Source organism: Homalodisca vitripennis, chromosome 6, assembly GCF_021130785.1.
Source record: "Homalodisca vitripennis isolate AUS2020 chromosome 6, UT_GWSS_2.1, whole genome shotgun sequence".
Classification (NCBI taxonomy): Eukaryota; Metazoa; Arthropoda; class Insecta; order Hemiptera; family Cicadellidae; genus Homalodisca; species Homalodisca vitripennis.
Window position 1 is genome coordinate 30620487 of NC_060212.1, and position 26512 is coordinate 30646998.

General features: G+C 34.0%; 2 protein-coding genes across 2 annotated transcripts in view; one reads left to right on the plus strand and one right to left on the minus strand.

Annotated features, from left to right (window-relative positions):
- The window catches only part of LOC124364182 (collagen alpha-1(IV) chain), a 98121-nt gene extending 86290 nt beyond the window's left edge, over positions 1-11831 (minus strand). The window contains exon 1 of the mRNA XM_046819467.1: positions 11621-11831. Coding sequence (XP_046675423.1) covers positions 11621-11683 — 63 coding nt within the window. The 5' untranslated portion in view covers positions 11684-11831. The remainder of the gene's footprint in view (positions 1-11620) is intronic.
- Positions 11832-11836: 5 nt separating this feature from the next.
- LOC124364183 (collagen alpha-5(IV) chain) overlaps positions 11837-26512 on the plus strand; it is a 191027-nt gene continuing 176351 nt past the window's right edge. The window contains exon 1 of the mRNA XM_046819468.1: positions 11837-11965. Within this exon, the coding sequence (XP_046675424.1) occupies positions 11897-11965 (69 nt within the window). The 5' untranslated portion in view covers positions 11837-11896. The remainder of the gene's footprint in view (positions 11966-26512) is intronic.

Genomic DNA, 26512 nt, shown 5'->3' on the forward strand with positions numbered 1-26512 from the left:
TTTCAGCGTAAAACTAACAACTTGAGACTCGTAGTTTATGATGGAAAGCTTGCTAACAAACACTTCAGGCATTAACAATTCACGGGCGATAATAATAAAATTAACGACATCTTATTATTTCATTTTATTTACATTTCCATTAGGTTTTCCCTACCAATTACAATTTTAATTATTAAATACGCAAAAATGCATCTCATTTTCGACACTGCGACAGTTTCAGAAGAAAATTAAGATACATATAACAGTTTAAAAAAATACAATAAAAAGATCAACAATATGTTGTAGTCACTTAATAAATTATTCCATTTTTGACGTGACAACGTCTTAAATTAGATTGCGGCTCGGAGTCACTCATGAAAAAGTGTAACGCCCGGTAACGTTACGATGCCCGTCCAGTGGGTCCACCGCACGGGATCCGCACGGGATAAAGCAGATAACTGTGGGTCCGCCGCACGGGATAAAGCAGATAACTATGTTTATTCGTGAAAATGTGGAGTGCTTAGATTCGTCATTTACAACAACTACAACAATAAAGGTAAATAATTGTACACTGATATTTCATTATCGTAAACTATGATTGATTGATTAATTGTTAGATTGACACAAAAAGTTAAGAAACTGAGTTTATAGGTTATGTCATACTATTGACAAATGTTGATAGTGTTAAGTAAATTATTAGTTTAAATCACTCTGCAATCAATCGTAATTCAGTCGATTGAGAAGAAACAGCGCGTATTGCTAGTCAAACATTTAAAATAACAAATTATAACCTCTAACCTGTCATAACAGTGCGACCAAACAAACGAACTAAACCGACCAATCACCACGCGCGGAGTTAGAATTTAACTGTGTTTAGCAAGAATTTCAAATTCCAATTTTAGTAAATGTTTTATTCAACTTTACCATTTACAATAACAAATTTTAATTAATTTCAAATTATGTACAATGTTTTAGTAAACAAAATATATTTCTATAGTTAAAATTTGTGCAATTCTTATTTTCATTCAATTCCTTGTTCCTATTGTGCAATTTAATAATATTCATATCAATAAATATTCTACCGAGAAAAAGACGTTGTCACGTAAAATCTTCGCCCGTAAAACCGACTTTACAGGCAAACCATATTTTTTTATTTTAGAAATTTAAATTAAATTTCATGAACATTAATCCTAACCATCACCCTCAAATTTTGTAAACTTATTTTGTACAGTACCTGTATATTAAATATATCAAGTATATACAGTAATATCCAATTAGTAAATATTAATTTTTATACAAATATTTTATTTATTTATAACTGAGTAGACTACGTGTGATTTGAATAATGTAAATGATACAATTTATAAATTAAACCTGCAGTTAAGAAGAATCGTGTGTCGCTGCTCGATAAGAGACTTTATTTTAATTCTTAGTTTGTAAATTAAACTGTCCGGTTTACTCAAATTTAAATTGATTGTCGTATGTTACTGAATTGAGTATAGCCTAGATTTTGAATTTAAAAGTGGTTTAGTTGTAATTTCGAAACATGGTTAGTTAAGACTCCAAGTAATCCTAGCTGCGTACTAACTTTTCGCAATATTTAAATTTTGTGCAAGTCATTGAAGTGCCGTCTTTTGAAGAATTGTTTGCTTCTTTACTCCTCCAGGGTGTTGTAAAATAGGATTTATCTGTAGGCATTACATTAAATTGTATCTTGCAGAGTTCTTGTAACATAGCTGTTAGAAATGGCCGATATAGCTAATGAGTTTAAAGGAAGCCGTTTTATGACCATGGATTTATATAGAAAAAGAAATCTGAAAATACGTATAAGCATTTTTTATGTTCATTCATCTAAGCACACAACGCTTGTAAAAGAAAAAAATACATTCGACCTTCATTGCTGATAGACGATTTGGCCGAAATTCGCGTGAGGACCATCGCAAGGCGTTTGGTAGTCAATTTGCATACTGCGCAATAATTGCCTACCAACGCCTTGCCGCGAAACCTTTTTATAAACTTCTGTAAAAAACTACAGATTGAATTAAAATATCTCAAATGTACAGGTACACAAAAAGTGTTGGTACTTTAATGCCAATTTTATGGTTCAGTTTACACAATTACATTTGGAGTGAATCAGATTATTTAAACATAGGTTTTGGTAACTAAAACATGAATTTTGGTTCATCTAATACAACACCGTGGAATATTCTTTCTTGCTTTGTAGATTAATTTATTCGTTCCACAATCCTAATAATAATATAAATGCGAAAGTGCCCATGTTTCTTTTGCTTTCGTGCGTAAACTATTCAACCGATTTTAATGAAATTTTACATGGACATTCTTACGGTCCCTGGTATGAATTTAGGCCTATTCTTATTTTGAAAATCCCTCCGGACTACGCCCCACTGGTCTTTAAAGTAGCGAAAATCCCATCTTGGTATCTAAAGTTGCGGAATATTAATTGACAGAGTCTCTGAAATATAATTGTGTTGTGACAGCACAACCATATGTTTAATTCCCATTATTTTCAATTCGTTTACATGACGTATGGTGTGTAAATTTTCTAAGGAGTAACCAGTAGTTTTTAGATTTCAGCGATTTGGTAAGTACACATCTACCTTAGAAAATATCCCAAAACACAACATTGGTCAGAATGTGACTCCGAAGACTCCCTTTGAAGCAGTCGACAAGAACTATGCTAAATGAAAGTTCGCTGGACTGTTCCTTTGAACTAATGCACCAATTCCAGCTCTAAATGTGTTCTAAAATATTTAAAAATATTTTTCAGTTTATATAGAAACAAACACGTAAGCAGTGTCATTGTTAGTGTCTTTTAACTGTACTTTTTGTAACAAATATGTATTATTATATATAGAAGACAAAGTTACTAACCTTTACTGTAAATTTAAAGACTGTTATAAAACCTATCATAGTTGCCATTTGAAAGAAGTAGGCTATGCTTCTCTGCCCATACACGTGCAAAGCGTACCACATGGCATGCGAAGACGCGGGCAATTCCTAGTATAGGTATAAACTAAATACCATGCTATTGATAAATTCTAACTATGTAGGTTTAGATCTTTCTCAGGTTTATGGCTGAATCAGGTTGACAGTAATAATAAAGGTGATAATTGTTCTCTTCATCAACCGGTCTGAGATACGATTATTGCTCTTAGCAGGAACTGGAAATATTACTTTATTGAGATACTGCGTCAAAAGAACTTGATTGACGTTATCCTAATCGAGATCAATTTGAGGTTAGGGTGTAATAGAATCGGGTTTACTGTGCAATCTGGTGCACTTGATGATCTCTAGGAGTCTTGTAAAGTTATCTAGCCAAACCTTGGGTAGAGGAAGGCTCGAAATTGGTTTAAATCGGATTTAAACAACACAGCGAAATGGTAAAGCCACCACTGTCAGGGACGTAGCCATCGAGGTAGTCCATGGGGTCTGGAACCCTCCCAAATTTTCAAAAACTTTTTTAGTAAACGATTATTATCATTTAAATAATTCAGTATTACTGAAATGTACTGCTGGAAGATTGTTCTCAACAAAGAAACGGGCCTCGAACTTTGTAAGGAACAAAATGGAGCCTTACTCTCTGTCCACTATGGGAAAATATCAGTTGTCTGGACCCGTCTGCCAACTTTTTTCCTAGCTACGTTCTTGACCATGGTTTTGACTCAATGTAAAATTTGGTTGCCACTCATTACTTACTAAAAAGTATATCTGAGCTGTTGCATCTCAGCTAGGATATAAGCTACGCTTAAAAACATATAAACTTCGTAATATTTACATTAATACATTATTCATATTTGCTTTTAATACTTGTCTTGTGGGCACGAGCGCCATGTGTCGGATCAAATTTTACTCATATGGATAACAAGATCAACACGATCATGGGATGGAATCCTAGGTTATAGAAGCATTTAAACAGGGCATTCAACACGATCAAATATAAATATTTGATTACACTAAGGGTTACGAAAGATTTATTGGTATTCGGAAGAGAGTTATCAATTACAACTCTAACTGGCGATAGGGCCATCTATAATTTATTTCACATTAAGTTCAGGAAAAAATTAAAAGATTCATCTACTTAGGAAGAGGTCAACAATGATCCGCAGCTCTCAGCCGACTGTAGATGATTTACAAAGCGTTTCCCAGAAGGCCAGGGGCGGCGAGGTGGGACAAAGGCTCCTCCCCCAAGTAGGCCAGAGGGTCGCTGTCGACAAATCATCCCCAGCTGGCCGGTAGCTGGAACCTGGACACCCGAGATTTCGCGGATGACTGGACACAACGATTACGAGGCCTCAATGCCGAAACAGCCATCACAACATTCTTGAGATGGGGAAGAAAGTATGAAAGAATACAGGAAGACTTGGGGACTTACTGGAATGTTTGTACAGGAGATTGAAATAAAATGGAATCCTTGATTATAGAGGCATTTCAACAGGGAACGATCCTGTAAGATCCATACTTTGAAGGAAACAGGATTTTTTCCGGACATTTGCCATCGTTCAGTGAAACAAACAAATCAGTAACACTACGTTTACTCAGATCTGCAATCTGGTCCCTTCTTCAGGTAAATAACTGGTTCAAAACCAACCACCACAGACGTAGGTGATTGGTGGGTCGGCGAATGCAGACATATTATAACCTGTATTCTGTAGTTCAGTTTTAATAATTAGTAATTATTATGTTTTAGAGTTAGTGGAGTTGAAACAAAACATTGTGGTTGTGATTCCTGACTTAGGCGTGTCACAACGCTCTGGTATGATTTGTCTATTTTAACCTAGTTTGTAATATGTGTTAGGTTAGTTATTTACCTGAAGAAGAGATCAGATTGCAGATCTAGAAACGTAGTTTTACTGATTTTTTGTTTCACTAAATGATTGCAAATATCCGGAAAATCCTGTTTTCTTCACAATCCTTCCATTTTCAAAAATAAACTTTATAATTTCTTAAATTATAAAAATCTCATTCAATACAATTCAGGTTTAGAGTGGATTCTCCGATGAGAACAGTAAGTAGTATCATTTACTGCCAGCATCAGGACTCAGATTTTTACAATTTAAATGAGCTAAACGCCAATAAAATCGAAAGTAAAAATTGATATCTATTTTCTTTCAAAAAAAGGTTTCATGAAAATCTGAGGATTTCTTTGTTTTATACTTACGTGGCACGGATAAGTGAAGTAAGAAGAAACATTTTCAAAAAACATTTTTTTCCAAAATACATATTTCCTATTAAAAGCATTGCAGGATGTATTTGCATAAAATTGTAGAACAAAATTAGATAGTGTTCAACAAAAAGTTACAACTGAAAACAATGGTGTCAGAAAATTAGCACAACTTTAAACAATATTTAAAAACGTCCAAACAATGTTTTTAATGTTTCTTAATACAAGATTTTCATAATTTTAAATCTTATTCTCTCTGTTCCTATGCAAGGATCTTGTCACACATAATAAGAGGGAAAGTCGGTACATTACATGATTGAAAGTTCTGATAAAAAGTGTTTTCACAGGTAGGATTTATACTTGCGATCTAACAAGCTGGTCCAACAAGGATCGAAAATATGTCAAAGGGTGGCTAAACGTTGTATATAACATGCGTTAACAATGTTAATTGTTATAAGGGATCAGTTTGAAGGCAATTTTCCAATAATCGGCATAGTGTTTCAATATTTTACTATCATAATTTGTACATTTACCGCCATCTTGAAACAAATAACCGCAGCTGTTAATTTTCGAATAAAAAATAAAAAAATTATAACTTTGACCTGAACAGTTTTAAGACATTTGTAAAGCTTATGGATAGATACATACATAATATATTATTTTCACCCAAATACGCGATATCAATCAATCTTTAATATGAATTGAACATTTTTATAAAGCAAAGTATTTCAATTGAATTCCAAGGCACCATTAATTCTATCCCTCTACAAGACTAGGTTAATTGAAAGTGGCTCTAATAGGGTTAAATTGCTCAAATCCAAGAGGGACATCGCTTAATTATGATCCCTCTAGTTCTAAATCCATCTTGAAAGGAAAAAGATCCTAGCTGTTTTATTTTTGATAAAAATATCTGTACATCTGACCCTCTGAGGTTCAGGAAAAAGTCCGAAACAGGAAGCGCCCTGCCAGGTAGTGGATAACGGCGAATTAGGAGTTCGTCTGGCGCAGGCCCTTTTTCTCTGTTTAGCCCAGTTTAAAAAGAAAGAGGCGATTTGGAGAAAGTGAATGGGAGTCTGGGGTTCACCCTTGGTGGGGGGTGGGGAGGGGAAGCCGCTAGAGGAGGTGGAGGTGGGCAAGAGGCATTCCACAGCCTCAGATGTTAGTGACAACAAACACAAACTTCTTCTTCTTCATCTTCCACTGCATCCTAAATTGACTCAGGCCATGTGTCATGTATGGACGCCTCCATCAAGATAACAGCTGACATTTCCTTCCAGATCGTGTCCTACTACACACTCCACCCTCATCAAACTGATTTAAACTATCTCAAAGGCTTAATTGACTTCGAGACTGGCTTACTTCAGTTAATATCCATAAGGACATCGATATGGATATTCATTGAAGATACTGTTCTAGGGTCTCATACTATACTTGACTACGGTGAATACAAAAAATGAAATAAAATATTGGGAATATAGTAAACCATTATCTTGTTAATCCTTTTTTGTTGCAACCGAGGTATATCCCCATAGAGAACGAGCGCTGGCTCTTTAATATAATATATTTTACATAATATACATATATGTAAAAAAATATCACTCGGTTTATGTAGTTTTGTCTCTTTATCAAGGCATTTAGAGTTAAAGCAATTCAGAACCACTTTTTTCATTTCTATGCACCTTGTCTCATTTCTATTTATAACTTTGTAATTATTCTACATATTATAATTATTGTAAATCCACTCTCATGCTTTTTAGAAACTCTATGGCTACCCTATATATTTCAATATTTCATTTATGTAAATTAGTGCAATTTAAAAGCATAGATCCATTCCTCTCCCTTGTAATTTTTTTTACTACAAATGTATATACAAACTGAAAATATTCACATCATTTTTTTCTGAATAGCTTATTTTGGTATAGTAAAATTCTCAATTTTTTCTATGAATGAATAATAATTTCTGTTTTCCTGTTTTAATAGACTATTAAGGAACAATAAAATGGCCTTCTAATAAGGTGTTAAATGACCTCTACGGGGAGTGTTAACTTAATAATTACTGTTAGGAGAATGATGCCGTTTTGGGAATACAATAATTACAGTATAAATATTTAAAATTAATATAGATTGTTTCTTTAAACGTGAATACAGATTATGTTCGAGAAAGTACAGTAGTTTTGGGTCAAATTGAAAATAGGTCATCAAAGCAAAGAAAAACTACCGGGATGAGAAACGCCAATAAAACTAAATTACATCGATAATTCTTTACTATAAGCAATTTTGTATGATATACAATTTATTATTATATTTTAATTTTATTTATGCATAAAATTTAGTTGAATTTTATATTAGGAATGATTATTTATTATTTTATAAAATTGTGTTTAAGAGGTTAATAAGTGACAGAGAGTGCTTCTAAGTCATAACTTCGCTTCTATGATAAGGACGTTTTTAACTTGATTAGTGGACCAACAGATGCTCATCGTGAATTTATTTCTCTCAATTTCTTTAGGTTTTGTCCTCGGATTTTACAATAATCTTTTCTGGTGACTCACCTTGTCTCATTCCTACGCATTTTCTAACTCCAGCCAAGGAAATTGCTACAACTTTTTCATTTCATGCGATGTGAAACTCATATTCATTAGGCCATGTTGAATAATAAGTAAATTTGGAAATTTTCATTATGATTTTGACTTAGACTGTGTTCAAAATAAGTCAGTGTCACGTTTAGTTGTTAAGCCTGCTTATTATAAGAAGCAGAAGTGCTTCCGAAATAACAATTTTCGTCGCAAATTCTCTTACGAGCGTTGTAGTTTTCTACCCGAGCAAGGAGCGCCTCAGACTTTATTAAATACATTTACACAATTAATATTTTTTAATACAAATATTAATTTATATTTAACTATTTTAATCACATTTGATAAGGTAATTGTATATTTAAAAAGCACTTAATAGTACATAAATAATAATTATATTTATGTTTAGTAAATACTTTATACAAATACACTCTATTAAATATATTATTCTCACTTTAGTGCAAAATTCATTAATAACGTATTTAGTTTTAAGCGTACCTAGGTAAAACTGCTGTTCATATTCGTAGTCTTTATGAATTTTTTCATCATCTCCTGTTATATGATCAAAAGTTTAGATTTTTCCTTAAATCACGAGTCCAACGATATAAAATTCAGTATTTTACCAATAGTTAAAGCCCATTTAAATTCCCACCAACATTTTCCCTTATCTATAAAATATATCCAACCGATGCAGAAATTTTCTTGCTTCTACCAATTAAAGGGCTATTTATTATAATTAATATCTCACATAATTGGGCTTAACCAATTTTAATTCAACGTCTACTATAGATAAAATTGGTAGTAGTATAGGAATATCTCACCGCATAGCCAATCGCAATTTCTGTTATGTTAGTTTCCTTTCAGCGTTTATTTGTTACGTATTCATCGTCTTTAGCATTGAATATTTTTTAATATAAAGTACGCTATATAGATAGTACAAATTCAAACTTCATAATATTACTATTGATAGTAAAATCACGTAGAAGCCCTTTTTTGCTATAAATGGTGAACAAATTTCAACAAGATCCCTTTCTTCCATTTTTAACTATTTCAAAACGAAATTTGAAAAGTAGGCTATTCAACAAAAGTAATCAACAGGTTATACTTCGTCGGTGTATTCAAAATCTACAAAAGATGTTCCTCAAAGGAAGATCGGCATCGCCAACTCGGAAGATTTAGATATCAACCATAGATTTGCATTAAATTATTGCGAAGGGAACGAGGGAACAAAATCCACGAATTTCGGCAATCTAAAGATCTTTATTCAAATTAGTCTTTTTCGTAGTCATTAGGCTCAAACTTTCCGGAAGATAAACAACTAGATGTCAACCATAGATTTGCGTTAAATTATTGCGAAGGGAACGAGGGAACAAAATCCACGAATTTCGGCAACCTAAATAATTTTACTCACATCAGTCTTTTTCGTAGCCATTAGGCTCAAGTCTTTCTCGAACTTTCCGGAAGATAAACGACTAGATGTCAACCATAGACTTGCGTTAAATTATTGCGAAGGGGACGAGGGAACAAAATCCACGAATTTCGGCAATCTGAAGATCTTTATTCAAATTAGTCTTTTTCGTTGTCATTAGGCTCAAGTCTTGCTCAAACTTTCCGGAAGATAAACGATTAGATGTCAATCATAGACTTGCGTTAAATTATTGCGAAGGGAACAAAATCCACGAATTTCGACAAACCAAAGATCTTTACTCACATTAGTCTTTTTCCGTAGTCATTAGGCTCTTGCTCAAACCTTCCAGTAGATAAACGTGTATTGTACTAAATAATAGAATCAATTCCGAGGTAAGATAAGAATATAATTACACATTACCAATTTATTTTCTTAATAACTTATAACTCTCTAACTATGAGAATAAGGTTTTGATTTATAATTTGGAGATTACGAAATTTGACATTGTCTGTCCTGTATTTAAATATCAATGTAAATAATTTTACGTATCGTGCTTGCAAAACTGAACACAATTGTATTCCCATTCTAAAATTGCAATAAGAATTGCCTCAATATTATGAACAGATTGAAAGTAAACGCCATTGGCTTGGTTACTTCCTCAACATTTCTTTCCCAACTACATCGGGCGAAATTTACTATCGCGTAATATATATATATATATATATATATATATATATATATATATATATTTCGCGCGTGAACATTTTACTCGTAATCATGAATTTGTATAATTTGAAAATATTTAACAATGCTAAATAAGTAATGCGTTTATACATATTTTCAATTAGTTGCTTGATACAAAACAGCAGAATCCGAAACCACATAAAGTGATAAAAATATAAAAACTATCGGAACTGTTTAAGAAAAGTTGTTCATATTGTGTTAACCCTTTTACTGCCAGAGTCCGTTTTTCAGATGTTTGCAAGGCAGTTAATTAAAATACAAGATTTAAAAAACACATTTAGTTATTAGTTAGTAGTTATTTATTTTTGTTTTGTGTATCTTTCCGTTTGGAATGAAACACCTTATACGTAGATAATTCTTTTATGAGCAATCTAGTTATTTCAAGACTGTCAGGTGCCCGATTCACTCTTTTTGTGAACTTCATTAATTTTTATATAAACTATACTTTTTACAGTTCAGTTCTGCTCAAATTTGACAGTGCTACATGTAACAGTTTAAGTGTTTTAATGCTTAACACTGAATTGTTTCTACGAAAGTTTATTTGTTATTTGATACGCATTTACACTTACGATATAAAGTTTTTGCAACTGTCAATAAAAATGCGCAAAATGCGTTATTTATATAGGTAGGCTATCTCCAAAATATGTTTTAATTGGAAATAAAGTGTACTGAGTGAAGACTAATGATTTAGAGAAAATATTGTCTTGGATGATCGATATTTTTTACAAAGTCTAACCTCAAAACAAAAAGGTAAGAAACTTTCTTATTTTAAGTTATATGTATCTCAGTTTGTAATACTAAGTATACATGCATTTATATGTACAACTCTGCAAAAATGTGCCACTAGTGTCTAAAAGGAACTAACAGTGATGAAAAAATTTTTCGACCAATGTCTTTCCTGTGCGGCAAAATCGTGATAGCCCCAAGAAATCAAGGGCCAGATAACCCGTCGGCAGTTTGAATGGGAAGGGTCACATACGCAGACATGAATCCTCGGATGTTCTCTAATTAGCAAGCTTTTTCAGAAACGCTATCAATTGGGCTGAGGCATTGATAGCCTGGCACAAATAAATAGGCGTGGGGTTAAATTCCGGAAGTCAAAAACACATATGTGCAAAGCGGGCTAGAGGTCCCACAATTCCGTGGAGGAGTGGGAAGCACTTAAGGAGGGGGGAGGGTTAGTTCCACAACTGCCCACCAGATATCGTCCCTCTCCTTATCATTTTTAATCAGCCGGACGCTGGCTTCCTTTGCGATCTGGGGCAACTCGAACAGCCGATAATTTTACAGATTTACTAAAAAATTTAAAAGTAGGCTAAATATGAGCCATTTATGCCTATGTCCCAAAAAACGTTGCACCAATATGGTTAGATACAATCATAAATACTATTAAAGATCTGGGGATGCCTAACAAAAAATACATGATGAAGTTTAAAAAGCTGAATTCTGCATGAACTGATCATTTGAAAACAAAAAGAATAAAACATGTCTGATTACATTTACGCTGAAAAAGTAAAATTTTATTTCACTATTGTAACAAGTTCTTTGAACTACTATAATTTTACAACACTAACGTAAAAATTGTAATATTCATCTGTTTATAACATTCTAAAACAAGTACTGTTGATGGACCATTTTGTAATAGTGTCCGTGATATATTTAGAGAGCATAATGTCAAAACCCAGAATTGCGTAAAAACTGGATAAATACTCTTCAACTGAACTCCAAACTCACCGCGACTGTCGTCTCCGCCAGCAGAAAACTCGCGCAGACCAAAACATTGTAGAAAGCCCCCATCTCGGGGGAGTCAACAGAACAGAATCAAAAGCGCACACTGTCAGATAGAAATCACTCAAGAAAAACACAAACGTAGCCCCGGTGGACTAACATGACGTGGACAACCGACCCCGGTGCCCGCCCGAGCTCCACTGAGCCCAGAAGGAAGGCTCAGACCGGCAATAGGAGAGGGGCAGGGGGCGCGGGACCTCTCAGTAGTCAGAAGACCGAGCCATGTGGCGCGGCACGGTCGTCTTCTCCGTGCTGGCGGTCTCCGCGTTGCTGAGATCCACGGACGCTGCGGTGAGTAGTAACATAACCTCACTTTTGTCTTCTCCAGAGGCCGCATTCCTCTGTCAATTCTCACCTGTTCTGCCTCGGTTGTTTACCTCTTTATCGTCTCGTTATCTGGCCAACGGGACGCGTGCAAGAGGAGGAGAGGGTTGTTGTTGGTGATTACAGACCTATGTCGTTCTTGCACCCTCGCCCAAACAGATTTAAAAAATGTATATAGGCCTGCCCATTCAATTTCAAACACTCTGGAATGATTTTGAGAATGTTCTTAAAGCTGTGGTCAGGTCGGGAATGAGATAGTTTTATAAAATAAACCTTGTCTCCCTTTTGGGGTTAGAGGATAACAGGAGTTATTGTCGATTTTTAAACTTATGCAGTTGATCTTTTAATGTCGCACAAAACGGACATAGTGCGGATACGTAATAATATATGTTATCGAGTAGTACAACCGAAAACGTTGAATATCCTTAGTATTTGCTAATTTGTATTTCCGTTATCAGAGTTGCCTAACGTTGAACATAATGCTACAATGTTACTTTGTGATGTTTTGGAACAATCTTAGATAACAAATAGCACTTACACTAGTAATATGTTAAAGTAGCAACATTTGAATCTTGTCAGTTAGACTCATTAATTAGACAGTTTTAACTGATTAGAGGTACTTTATTATTATTTTTGTTTAATCATTCGCTAGGTTGAAAACTAGTACAACCTATATGACCTGTGTCAACCAGGATACATTTAAAGACGACCGATGAAATTTTATTCAGAAGCTTGAGCTTGAATTTCTGTTCATGTACACTTAGGTGTGAAAAAAACGGTAAAGTCTGTCCCTAAATTATAGCAATTAATTTTCAATTGCGGTAAATAAGCATTTTAATAACATTTCAGGACGAAATTTCGTACATGGAGTTGAGAGTCAGAGCTGAGTTATCAATCCGAGGAGATAACAGACCCCTCCCCCCCCTCTTGGTACAGTCCTCCTACAGCAGTGACCTAATACACTTCCGCTCTGGATACAGATTGTGTCTTTAACTGTTCTAAATTTGAACTCAAATTAAAAAGATAACTTGTTAAATATTTAAATATAATTCAAAGGCACCTTAGTAATATGATTAATTTAACAAACGTTACCTTATGTTTGTTCTGTATAGCCTCTATACAATATTTCTAAAGATGATCAGTAAACGATTTAGCCAAGTAGATTGAGATGTTGAAAACCAAGTAAGTGAATGTCTACGTCACAGGTCGAACAAATAAATTCACGTACAAATTAAGGACATTCAGTATAAATTACTCGTTGCTTATAAACCTTAAATCTACCTTTATCTGTTTTTCGTGTTTGTTTAAAGGGTTTACGTCAAGCATTATTATTCGACTAGGTATTTGGAAATACCTAAAAAATTTACTAAACAATTTGTTGGAATTTCCACTTCCTAATGACGAATTCATAAAATTTTCAGGAATTGTCTTTCAAACGAAAAATATTAAAAAAAGAGTGGTTTCCAATAATTTGCTAGAACTGCACGAATATTCAGTTGTGTGCTCAACGAGTTTCTAGATGGGAATTTATCGAAAATATTTAAAATAAGCACACAAATTGTATACTAGCTCTATACATTTTATGGTTGTAAATAATCATATTAAACATGACAGAAATTATAAAATTGGGTTTCGTAAAATCTCCACTTTGAAAGTTGAATTTTTGGTGTCTAGATTTCTTTTACTATTTGTTCACAAATCACTATCATAGCAGTTCAATTAGTGTAAATGTATTTTTAACTATATGTTATTGACCATTATATTCTCTTATCTAAGATTATGGCTTTTAATATTTATAAAAATATATGTTTGCTAGTATTCTTCTTACTAAAATAATTTCTGCAGCAGTATTCATAACTGAGTTCCTTTTTGAATTTTGTAAAAAAGGGTATTGCCTCTTTTTCAAATTAACTTGTGTTAAATACGCATAAAATCGGAAGCGTCCGTATTTTACATTTTTTTAAACATTATATGTTCTGATTTCTTTAATTTTGATTTGTTTTTAAACTTTGTTTGAATGATAAACAAATGTACTCTTGATTATTGGGTATTCCATAGTGGGAATAAGAAGCTGTAACAGCCAGTAACTTATAATTATAAATACATGAGCTTTGAAATACTATGGTAAATATGTTTTGCGCCACCTAAAAAATATATAAACAGCGTATTTGTTCATGTTTATAGCATTAGTGATTTCTTTGATAAAATCATTATTCAAAGCACCTGTTGCTGATTTGTCTGTTATAAAACCAAATGAATTTATATATTCCTTTAGTCTCTGAAAATGGATGGTAATTACAGATATCATAAGACTTAAAGACGGGTTTTTATGTATTTACTTAAGTAGATGTTTGCAGTTGTTCGAAAAGCATTCCACATTCTATAATGCAAAAAAATAATAAAACAATATAAATAGTAAAGTTAAGCAATTGTTTAAAAATTCAATGGTTACAACCGAATTCAAAATTATTGTTCATCAGTTTAAACTTAAATAACATTTTATTAGCTAAGAAAATATATAAGAATCGGACATTTTTACGTTTAGTATAATGGTCAGAAAACAAGAAAATGCTATCAAACAATCTTTGAACAATTTCGACAAAACCCGCCTCTTCAAATCGGATTTGGCCAGTCATCACCCACAATAATTAAAAAAATTGGTATAGGACTGCAATAATCATTACTTTGCAGGGTCTTTTTGATTTTTGTTCTTTATACAATTTGATAATCGACTGATAATATCGACAATAATATGAAATGAAATGAAAATGAAATGAAATATGCCTTTATTCAAGAGGCGGAGTTAGGGCTATTTAGCTCTCTACCACTCAACCTCACATAATATACAGATATATATATACATATTTACATTTAATGACCTTAAAACTATAACAAATTCCATTTTTAAATTTAAATTTAACCAAAATATATACTACTATGTAATAATTAAAAATCAAATTATCAGCTGAATATGTAGAAAATTTTCAAACAAAGATAAATTAAAACTTAAATTAAACAATTTACTTTTTAAATAGTTTCTTGTTATTGCTACATTCATTCTCTCAAACACACAGCCTGACCACAAGCACGCCACGAGCACCGCCATCCGCCACCCCTACAGACCGCCCAGCAACAAGTCCCTGACCCCCGCCCCAAAACGAGCCCGACCTTCTATAACACGAATATCATCAGGAAGAGAGTTCCAGAGGCGACATGCCTGAACAGTGAACGACCTACTGAAGAAGTTCGATCGATGAACAGGAATTGAGAGTAACGTGGATCCCCTTCTCGTAGGTCGCTCACTTATATCGGAAATAAATTTGAAATTTTCGGACAGGTAAACAGGTGACTTGTTTCTGATAACTGAATGTAGAGTTGAAAGAATGTGAAGTTGGCGAAGTTGTTGAAGTTTCAGAAGCGATACCTGTTTGAAAAAATGGAGTCACATGCTCATAACGTCTGAGATTGAAAATAAATCTGATACAATAGTTTTGAGCACGTTGAAGCCTGTCCGAAAGCTCAACAGTCATGTCACTGATCACAGCGTCACAGTAGTTGAAGTGTGGCAGTATGAGAGTTTTAACCAGCATAACCTTGACACTGAATGGTAGATATAAAGCAAAACGCTTTAAACTGTGAATGCCAGCAAATACTCTATTACACGTTATCGTAACCTGGTCATTCCACTTAAGACTTGAGCTCATAGTAAGACCAAGATTTTTAATTTGTTTTGAAAATTTAGTACGTGGTTATTGAGTTCAAGTTTTGGTGCAACGTTGAAGTCCAAACGGTCGATCAATCTTGGGTTTCCCAATACCATTGCCTGCGTTTTGTCTTCATTTAATTTCAGCCCATGTTTATTTGCCCAACAAGCAATTGATTCAATGTCTTGATTGAGTAGAACCATAAATGTGCTCAATTCATCAGGCGAACAGTGTACGTAATCTGTAAATCATCGGCATAAAGATGAAACTTAGAGTGCCTTATAATAGATGTGACGTCATTAATATAAATTGAGAACAATAGGGGTCCAAGAACAGAGCCCTGTGGAACACCCCGTGTTACGGCTTTCCATTCAGATATTTTTCCCTTTCTTTGACACATTGCTGTCGCCCAGTAAGATACGATTTGACCCAGTTAACACACTCATCGGAGAAACCATACTTCTTCAATTTGATGAGGAGAAGGGGGTAATAAACACAGTCGAAGGCTTTGGAAAAGTCAAAAAGCAGTAAAATGGTGATTAGTCTCTTGTCCATTGCCAATCTGATATCATCGGTGATTTTTAATTAGGGTTGTGGTGGTGCTGTGATTAGGCCTGAATCCAGACTGGTATTTAGATAAGATGTTATAGGTATTCAGATAAGATGAAATTTGTTGATGTACCACTCTTTCAAGGCATTTGAGAGACAAGGGAGAATACTGATTGGACGTAGGTCAGAAGGGGATTGCGGATTAGACACTTTTCTCAACGGACGAACTAGAGCATGCTTCCAGGTTAGGGGAAATACAGAGGAATTTAAAGAATAATTGAAAATGACTACTAAAACAGGAAGGGTGATTGGCAATGTATCTTTCAGAAAGCGCAAAGGTATGTTGTCAGCCCCAACTGCGTTGCTGGTCATCCTCGCGAAAGCAGCAAGCACATCAGCCTCACTCACAGGTGTGAAAGAAAACTGGCATAATATCTACTACAACATAGGTATTTTTTATGTTTTTAAGGGATTACGGAAAACAAATTTCTAAAATTCTACAACTGATAAAAGTGAATTTTTAAATTGGCCATGAAAATAACATTTATAATCTGTAGCATGGGTTTTATAAAATATTATAAACTACAGTAACTATTAAACTCAAATTTTTAATTTAAAATTAGAAAAAATAGAGTGAATTAACAAAATGATTGATAGTTTTTACAAACCTTACGCAGATTATAAATCTCAACTAACTGAACAAAATAAAAAATGTTCTATCACTTAAAAAAATTCATATTGTCTAATCCTTTGCTAATTAAACGGGGACACATTTAAATATTTGTTTCGGAAGCCACTCCTTCTCCGAATCACTCTCTAAAGTTCCATGTAGTCTATATCGCGCGAAATTCGTCAAAAATAAAACCCAGGCTCCGCAATTTATAAAACCTAAATGCAACTATACAAGAAATTAAATGTTTTTACAAAAAGTTCCAACTTTAATGTTCTAAATTTTTAATCGTACCATAATTAATATTAACAAAACTCATCAAAGAAATTCTGCTGTCGCAGTGGTTTTTAAATTGAATAAATTGTTTAAGAAGACCTTTGTATGTATTTGAAAATAATAATATTTATTATTATTATTATGCGTATTTTTTGTAGTAATTACACCTGGACTTTCATGGAAAAAGATCTCATTGATAAAATCATTAAATATTGAGGAGTATTTTACCTTTAAAAAGAAACTAACCAATAATACCCGACGTGTTTGGAAATACGAAATCCAAAATCGTTGATCTAACACGTTTTTCCGTGTACCAGATTCTGTATTTATAGTGAAATAAGCTTTGTCAGTATGTATTATTTGATAAGAAATTTGTCGTAAACTTATTGATTCAAGTAGTTATCACAATACTTAGGAGGAAAACTACGATAAAAACAGTGAACTGGGTGGACCAGGATTTTAAAATATTATTGTCGATAGATGAGTTGAGTTAACAAACTCAATTGTGCACCTGATGAGACAATGAGAACATCTCTTAACCCTTTCAGGGCCAGGACCAAATATGAGATGTTGCAAAATTTTTTCACATATCTATCCCCTTGTGACTAGTCAAAAGTGCCAGGCTAAAATTGGCGATTTTGCAGTCTCTTAGATTAAAAATTTATAACTTTTCATAAACATTAGAGAATGACCTAAAAGTTGCACCAAATTACTCGTATAGATATATACTATCAACAAAAAAATATAAAGATGTAGTTTAAAGTAATTTAAAGTTTAAAAAAAAATAATGTTTTAATGGATTACATAAAAAAAATTTAATTTTTTAATTTTTTTTCGTAAATAACTAAAAAAGGAAAAATAATTTTACCGTAGAAAGCTATGTTATTATATTGTACATTTATAAAGGAACAACCATACAAAATTTTGTGTTATTTCTCTCATAAATAAATTTTTTATGACACATTTTGTATAAATACGCATAATTGTACTTCGCAACAAGTGATAAAGCAACTGACTCTTAACTGCAAGAAACTTAAAATAAATATTCACATTACGGATGTACCGGTAAACAGATGATTGTAGGATCCATAAGCAGTTTCAATACAGTTAAAAACACTATTTACCAAGAAATATTTACACAATTTTATTTGAAATTTATTTACACTTTTTCTATTTACAAATATGCTACTTACAATTTCACTCCCGTGAGATCGCAAATTGTCAGTCATTGTAACTACTACACACAATAGCTAAGCAGGTAACACTACTAATATTTACAACCACAAAATAAAATAATGAAGAAGAATCCAGCATACAATGGTACGATTGCACTAAAGCATAAAGAATTAACAACATAATAGATCGAGTCACCTGATAATGTCACGTGACAATTACGAAATAAAAATGCATAGACCTCCAAAATAAAAATTATATTCATATTAAATATCTAAAAATATACCAGGGAATAAAAAAAAACATAAAACTTTAATCATTTGATGACTTATTTTTTAAAGAAAATTACGAATATCAAGGCGGCAATATATTGCCGCCTGGCGCTTTTCGCGTATGTCACCGACGGCAATATATTGCCGCCTGGCACTTTTCAGACACGATCTATGGCGGCAATATATTGCCGCCTGGCCCGGAAAGGGTTAATCTAGATTATAGAGGGAAATCAGACAGAGCTTTTTTTTCTAAGCATCTCTGGCGTGAAACGGTGAAAAGATGTCGATTTGAACTTCGTTGCCTACTTTTGTGGATGTCTTCATATGGACGTGAACTCTATACTCCATGAGTAATGTCTGTGACAGTATCAGATTTCAGATGCTGCAGTGAGTGGAGGGTGAAATGGAGCTAAACTCAACATTCGTATTGAATCAACTATTTTTTACCATAGCTACGTCATGTACGAAAATATTCTTAAAATGTATTATGAACAACTAGCTGTTTCCCGCGGTTTTGCACGATTTTCGTAAGCTTTGCCCGTGTATGTGAACTTCTGGTTTAATTGAATTATATTTACAACGCCGATGTAGAGTTTGCCTTGTTGCCACGATCAAGAAAATATGTTCATGTTTATAGCCATTGTGCACGTATATGTGTATTATAAAGTGGTCTAACACTCAAACTTTAAGTACAATCAGAAATGTATCTTAAAGACAAATATACATAATAACTTAGCGCCTTCAAATATTGTTTGGCTATGTAATATACGTAACTGTCTCGTAATTGCAGTTTATAGTGTGCAGGCGCTTTGAAACCTTTTATCTTTTGCAGCGTCGCTTGGTGGTGAGTTACATCAATGGGCATAGCTTATAAACCTTCTCCGTGGAAAAATACGTATACATACAAATTTTCATAATGGTCTGTCTAATATTTTGCGATTCCATAAAGGACAAAACACACAAACATTCATTTATTTAGATATAAATATAAGTAGAGTAGGCTACAGTCATTATCTCTGTACAAAGTTGAACATTTGTCTAGATTCTACAAATTAATACGGCTATCAGTTTCTTCAGGGGGTCCGAATGTAAGTTTTGCTCGTATCACAGTTTTCATACATTCCGGACCCTCCACTTCAGCCTTATAAACTTAAATAGGTTTTATAGTTCTTCGTATCTTAATAACTATTGTATTCATTTGTGTTTTAACGTATTTAATGTATCACTACGATTAGATTTAAGTTCTTTTCTGAAAGTCGTCTTCAAAATTTTGGTTATTACCAAAGTGTTGCATTTTACAGTTTTTTTTGTTACTGTAAATGTTATATTTCACAATGGCAACTCAAATTTATGTGTTACTAGCGGGCCCGGCGCGCTTTGCTGCGCATTTCAATAATTTTTTGCAAAAGTTGCCCGCGGCTTCGCACGCAATTTCCCGTTGAAAACAGTACACTATATTCACTTATTCTTTTTCTATCACATTCTAAACATTGCTGAGATAATTGATAGTCGTTCCATCGTGAGCCTCTTGGGCGTATTATGAAGGTATGTACCATATTCCTGCCTCTATCTAGCTGTTACCCACGGCTTCGCACGCAAATCTTAAGAACCGAAGTCCTTATATTACTTAGTAAATTTTTTTTTACTATAATAAATTTTAGATTAAATTAGTTATATCTCCGATGCCACGATTGAGCTTGCTTTGTTGTCTCGATCGAGAGAATATGTACACACGGAGTTTTGAGAACCATACTTCTGTCAAAAAAAAACAACTAAGGTTGATTTTATAACATTCTTTATATTTGTAGCCAACGTAAGATAGTAATTATGATATCTGCATTACTCTTCTGATCAAGCATGAGCATGGTTTATATTAAATAAATATTGCAGTTAAAGGTGAATTTTTACGTCAAATTTGAATTGTATTATCTGGATAGTAAAGTCTATGTTTAACAGTGATTGCAAAAACAGTTTAAACAAAATTTGTCGTTTCACTGCCAAACAATATTAGGCTAGGTATTTCCAAGCAAACTAGGGGTTTTTATACTCGAACAATGAAACTCTGATTCTGACTGTCCTAGAAGTCCCGACCCTCCCATCTTCTATGAGAATGTTCTAATCTTCTTTGGTAGTATGTAATTACGCCTTCTGGAAATGTTTTTGATGGATTTCAAAATTCCTCCCTCTTTCTCAAATGGAGCTTATGGGGGAGAGAACCCATGTAGTAATACCTCAAAATATAGGTGTTCATGAAATAAAACAAATGATTTAAAAAAATAAGTTTCTGACCACAAGACTAAAATTGGTATATGATGAAGACGGTTAAAATTCTAACTTAAATTTGACACTACCCTGGACAGAGCCAACTAAGAGAACTCAAATATCTCCATTATTCAGTTTGTACTAAGGTCTTTACAACTAATTTTACACGGTAGTTATGCCGATAAAAAAATGTTATCTCTCCAAAAATGGGGGGTATAGATAACATTTTGACCAAGCAGACGTACACCAACGTATGAATAAAATGTTTCTCTTTTGCCGAATAAATGTAAGAAAAGAGCCATCTCATTGAGATGAAAAGAAATTAAGTTTACCCAGTCAAACTAGTTTCTTAAAATGTCCAAATTTTATTTTCTAAAATACTGTTTGAAACTGCACAATGAACCAAATGCAGTGAGTCCTATAACGGTTGATCGTATTTAAGAAATTATTCATGGAATTGAATTAAGAAATTATCAAAAAAGTAAAGTAAACAATGTTATTTTACCAGGCGAGGGTAGGGCTAGGAAACCCTTTCTAACACTTAACCGGGTGCAGACTGTGTGTTCCGATATAAACACTTTTTATAAAACATTTTTTTAAGGTGCTGCATTGAAATTTAATACTTATATTGTGAGTTTCCTTGAATATATAGGTGTAATTGTGGATAAATTAAAAATTTTCAGTACGAAATATAAATATTTGAAATTCGTAGGTTTATTTCGAAAATCAATAACTCAATCATTGAGAGATTTTATTTTTTTTTTTTTACTTGCATGCCCCATTTTATCCACTAATACTGCTAGCGAAAAGCTACTCAAACATAAATTTAAAATTTGTTAAACGAATATTATGGCTTTAGAGTATAACATACAAATTTTAATTTTAAAATAAAATTGAATTTTTAAATTTGTTGGGTTATAAACCTAAAATATCTTTCTATATGTTTGTGTGCATCTAAAAAGGGAAAATAAAAAATATATAATAAAGATATCTTTCTTGGTTACTGAGTATTGTACTTAAAATGGTAAAAAGCCATTTTTACGGTGATTATCGATTGAAATCAAACAGTGGTGGAAATGAACAAATGAGATGAACCCATAGGCGGGTTCATCTGGGTACCATGCATTATGCAATACTATATAAAAGAGGTCTTTTCTTACTGAAATTGACCGTTTGAATGTAAGAGAAGTCAGTTTGGCGCAATGACCTGTGAAACACGTGCACAAAATTTCATAGAAGGTCCATAACTTCGTTTCTACTGGACAGATTGTAACGTTTGAACTGTCAAATTAATCACAATGAGTATCTTTATGCTTTCTATAAGTAATAAAAAAGTCTTTCCCTTTGGTCAACCAATTCCCGCATATATCATAAGTTATCTTTTGGAACATATAAGCCATTTACGATTCTCACACCGATAGTGACAAACGGCGGCGAATGAGTTCTGCGGAAGTCGGAACGCTTTGGGGCGAGGAGTGCATAAAATTACCACAGCAAAACGCTACAAAAACAAAGGTTCATTTGCACATGTGTGAGTGAGTGGCAAGTGTCATGCGACATCAGTATCCAGCAGCCGGCGATAATAGAGGTGATGTCAACAAAGGGCGTGATGTAATGTCCAGTGGCATCTGGGCGCTGGGAGTCTGACCGCGAACATGAGATCATGTGACAGTGACATTTACAATCAGCTGGTCGTTAACTGTATCAGCTGATTCATCTTCGTAGAAAAACGGCAACTTTTCTTTGACTCTTCTTCTCCGAGTGCCACTGCCACTTGGATTGCACGTGAATGTTTCGTCTCATCTTTGTCTCATTTAGTTGCGGCCAGTGATGCCACCGGGAAGTAACTATTTTTACATTTGTAAAACTTTGCCTTTTCACCTCGCATCAGTTTTTTTTTAATCGTGATGTACTTTAAAGCCTTATTTTGTTTAAGTTACATTAAGAAACTGTATCAGCTGATTCATCTTCGTAGAAAAACGGCAACTTTTCTTTGACTCTTCTTCTCCGAGTGCCACTGCCACTTGGATTGCACGTGAATGTTTCTTCTCATCTTTGTCTCATTTAGTTGCGGCCAGTGATGCCACCGGGAAGTAACTATTTTTACATTTGTAAAACTTTGCCTTTTCACCTCGCATCAGTTTTTTTTAATCGTGATGTACTTTAAAGCCTTATTTTGTTTAAGTTACATTAAGAAACTGTATCAGCTGATTCATCTTCGTAGAAAAACGGCAACTTTTCTTTTAATCTTCTTCTGCGAGTGCCACTGTCATATGGATTGCACGTGAATGTTTCTTCTCATCTTTGTCTCATTTAGTTGCGGCCAGTGATGCCACCGGAAAGTAACTATTTTTAAATTTTTAAAGATTTGCATAAGTTAAAACTTCGTATGAGTTTTTTTAAAATAGGATGTATTTGAAGGCTCTGGTCTGTTTATTTTGTTATATTATGACAATGTTATTAAATAATATCAATTAATTTTGCATGATTGGGCCTCTGAACTGCTATCTTACGGAGTCCCAGTACTGGAGGTTCCAGAATAGACTATCATGAACTGCTATAAGCAGAGGTTCGCTCGGTCATAAGACTATTATGGAAAAAAATCTGCACCGAAATCGTAATTTTTCCGGATTGTATAACGCTACGAACCTATCGACAGAATACCCTGGCTCACCATTTTCTAATCCAAAAGATAATCAAAAGTTGGCTGAGCGTTTTTTTTTTTTTTTTTTTTTTGTTCTCTTAGGAAAAGAAGCTTATAAATTACACCTAGTTCTATTGCCTAGTACCTTTGTGCTGCTTCCGGACTGACAGGATATTCCGTATGGGTAAGATCAGGGGTAGGGGCCGCCTTCCATAGAGATCCATGAGGAAGAATTTAGGGCACTAATCTCAAGTCATGTCCCCTCGAAAGAATGGTATGCCAGCTCTGAACCAGCCTCTCCAGTCAAAGCAGGCAGGGGGTGGCACAACCTTATGTTGAAGCTGGCAAGAACCTCTGAAGTTAGGGAACGAACACCACCACCAACTCCAACAGTCATCCCTCAGTAGACTAGACATATCGAATTGCCCTTGCATCTCAGAATCTCGACATTTACTAGTAGCGATGTGCCGCTCCTGGACATCCATAAAGTTGCATAGATTTAAGTGACGAATCGGTTTTTGCTGTACCCAGTGGTTGGTTCAACTGGAAGGTATAAACCAGCCAGAAGTGATCCCTGCTGGGTAAATCACATCTTTACATTGGCCTTACGTGTAACAATGATGGCAGCGCGAAAATAACAGAATAAATAAAATTGTAAACATATTATAAACAATCATACTACTCCAACACATACATGCACAGTGTAGTGGTTACGACGGTTATCGCGAGATAACCGGATCAAGCAGCGTCGAGCGTGGCTGCTGCTTGGATGGGTGACCACAGAGCGATCCTGTCCTTGCAAGCAGCCCGCCTGCCCGGCCGTTGGTGGTGGTTCGGAAGTCACCTTTTAGCCGTTGGTCCCCAGGTAGTGTTAGAGAGGGCTTCTTAGCCCTAATTTCGCCTGGTAAAATAAGACATCTTTACTATACTTTACTTTTAATGTTGAAAAGATGCAAAAGGTTCGTTTTAAACGACTGATCCGTCCAACTTTTCTGGATCCCTTCAGACGGACGTGGACTCCAGGGGTCAAGGGTCAAATCTGTGACAATGTCAACTTTCAGACGCTGCATTGAGCGGAGGGTGAATTACAGCTAAACTAGTATAGTATTGCTAAATTAATATAAACTTTCTATCTAATTTGACTTTCAAATCCAAACAAAATCTGTCGAATAATGTTGCTGAACTGTTGCTGCCAACTGAAAGTGAAATTATAGGCCCTAGTGGAATAGAGTGGGTAGGTGAGAAGTATCAGACCACTCCTTCCGCCTCCGTGACTGAGGTTGGCTCCGACTCCGCTATTTTATACCACACGCCTCGTTACTCATTCGTTAATAGTTCTTTGTTTACAATTTGCATATCATTTGGAACCTATTCGTTCTTAGCGTATGATTCACAATCCGTTATCGTTATCAGAAACGTGTACAAGTATTATGTCTAAACTACTGTTTAATTGTCGTCTTAATATAAAATCTTCAATAAGATTACTGCCTTATAGTCCGTCATCGTTAGCGGAAAAATGTATTGCGTCTGAACGACCGTGTAATTTTCGTCTTAATATTAAATATTCAATTATATATAATGTTGTACAGTCCATCATCGTTCGTAAAGAATTGTATTGTGTCTGAACTATTGTTTAATTGTCGTCTTAATGTTAAATATTGAATAAGATATAATGTTTTATTGTACGTCATAAGTAGGAGGAAAATATATTGCGTAAGACCGCGTAATTTTCGTCTTAAATATTCAATGATATATAATGTTTTACAGTCCGTCATCGCTAGCAGGAATGTGTATTGTGTCTTGAATACTGTGTAATAATCGGTTTAATGTTAAGTATTCAATAAGATATAATGTTTTACAGTCCGTCATCGTTAGCAGGAACGTGTATTGTGTATTGACTACCGTGTAATTATCCAACACTTATTATACATCGATGGGATTGATATGACGTGGTAAAAAATTATGAGTTAAAATCATAGCCGTACGCGATTTAATTATTTGAAGTATTAGCTGGAACGTGATCGATTCTGATTTATTTAAAAACGTGACTTAGTGAAAAATTCTGAACTATGACAGCCCCTTTTCTATGTAAATCTGCAGAGAGCTAATTACAAATGTATACTAATTAAGATGCTAATTCAGTCCAACAAATGACCTTTGCCTGATCAGGTCACGGGTTATGCAGATAATCTACTATTGTTGGTTCCATTTCTTGGCCTAAAAATATTATCCGAGTTTATTTTACACTAATCCGTGTATACTAATTTAGCTTTGGGGGTCGTTTAACTTTGAAATCAACAAATTCTGTGTACCAATAGTTTTTCTTGCATCTAAAAGAGGTTCACTTGACTTTCCAAATTCCAAATATAGTTCTGCAATATGGAACGTCTGATATGACTAGTTAGAAATGTATAAAGTAGCCTTTATAGTTTTTGGTGAGAAACTTTCAACAGAGAACGTCTAGTAGCGTAGAGGGCAATACAATCACAAATCTAGTTATTATTATTATTATTTCACTAAATAGGGGTTTTGTGGTGATCATATGTGATGGCAGCCATCAAAATTTGCGAGATATTCCAGCTTTGTCAGAGGCGATTATATTCATCTCGTATTAAGCTCTCATATTGAGCAGAAGAGAGAGAAATCTACATCATTACTAATTAGTCACTCAACTAATTTTTGTAGTGTTAGAATCAATACATCCAAGTATCTTACGGAGTTTCAACGAATTCTACCTTAATCTTGTGCCCAATGAGCCTTAAGTTCTTTTTAACACATATTTTTCTCAGACAAGATTTGCTTTAGTTACCTCAGAAAACTAAAAATCATAGTTAATCGAAAACCTTCAGAGTACTCTTGTTTCAAATCTGAAATAGTTACAAAAACCTATAATTAAATTAACAATGACCTAAATAAGAAATATGCTACGGAAAATATTTTAACTCGTTTATAAAGTATGGATAT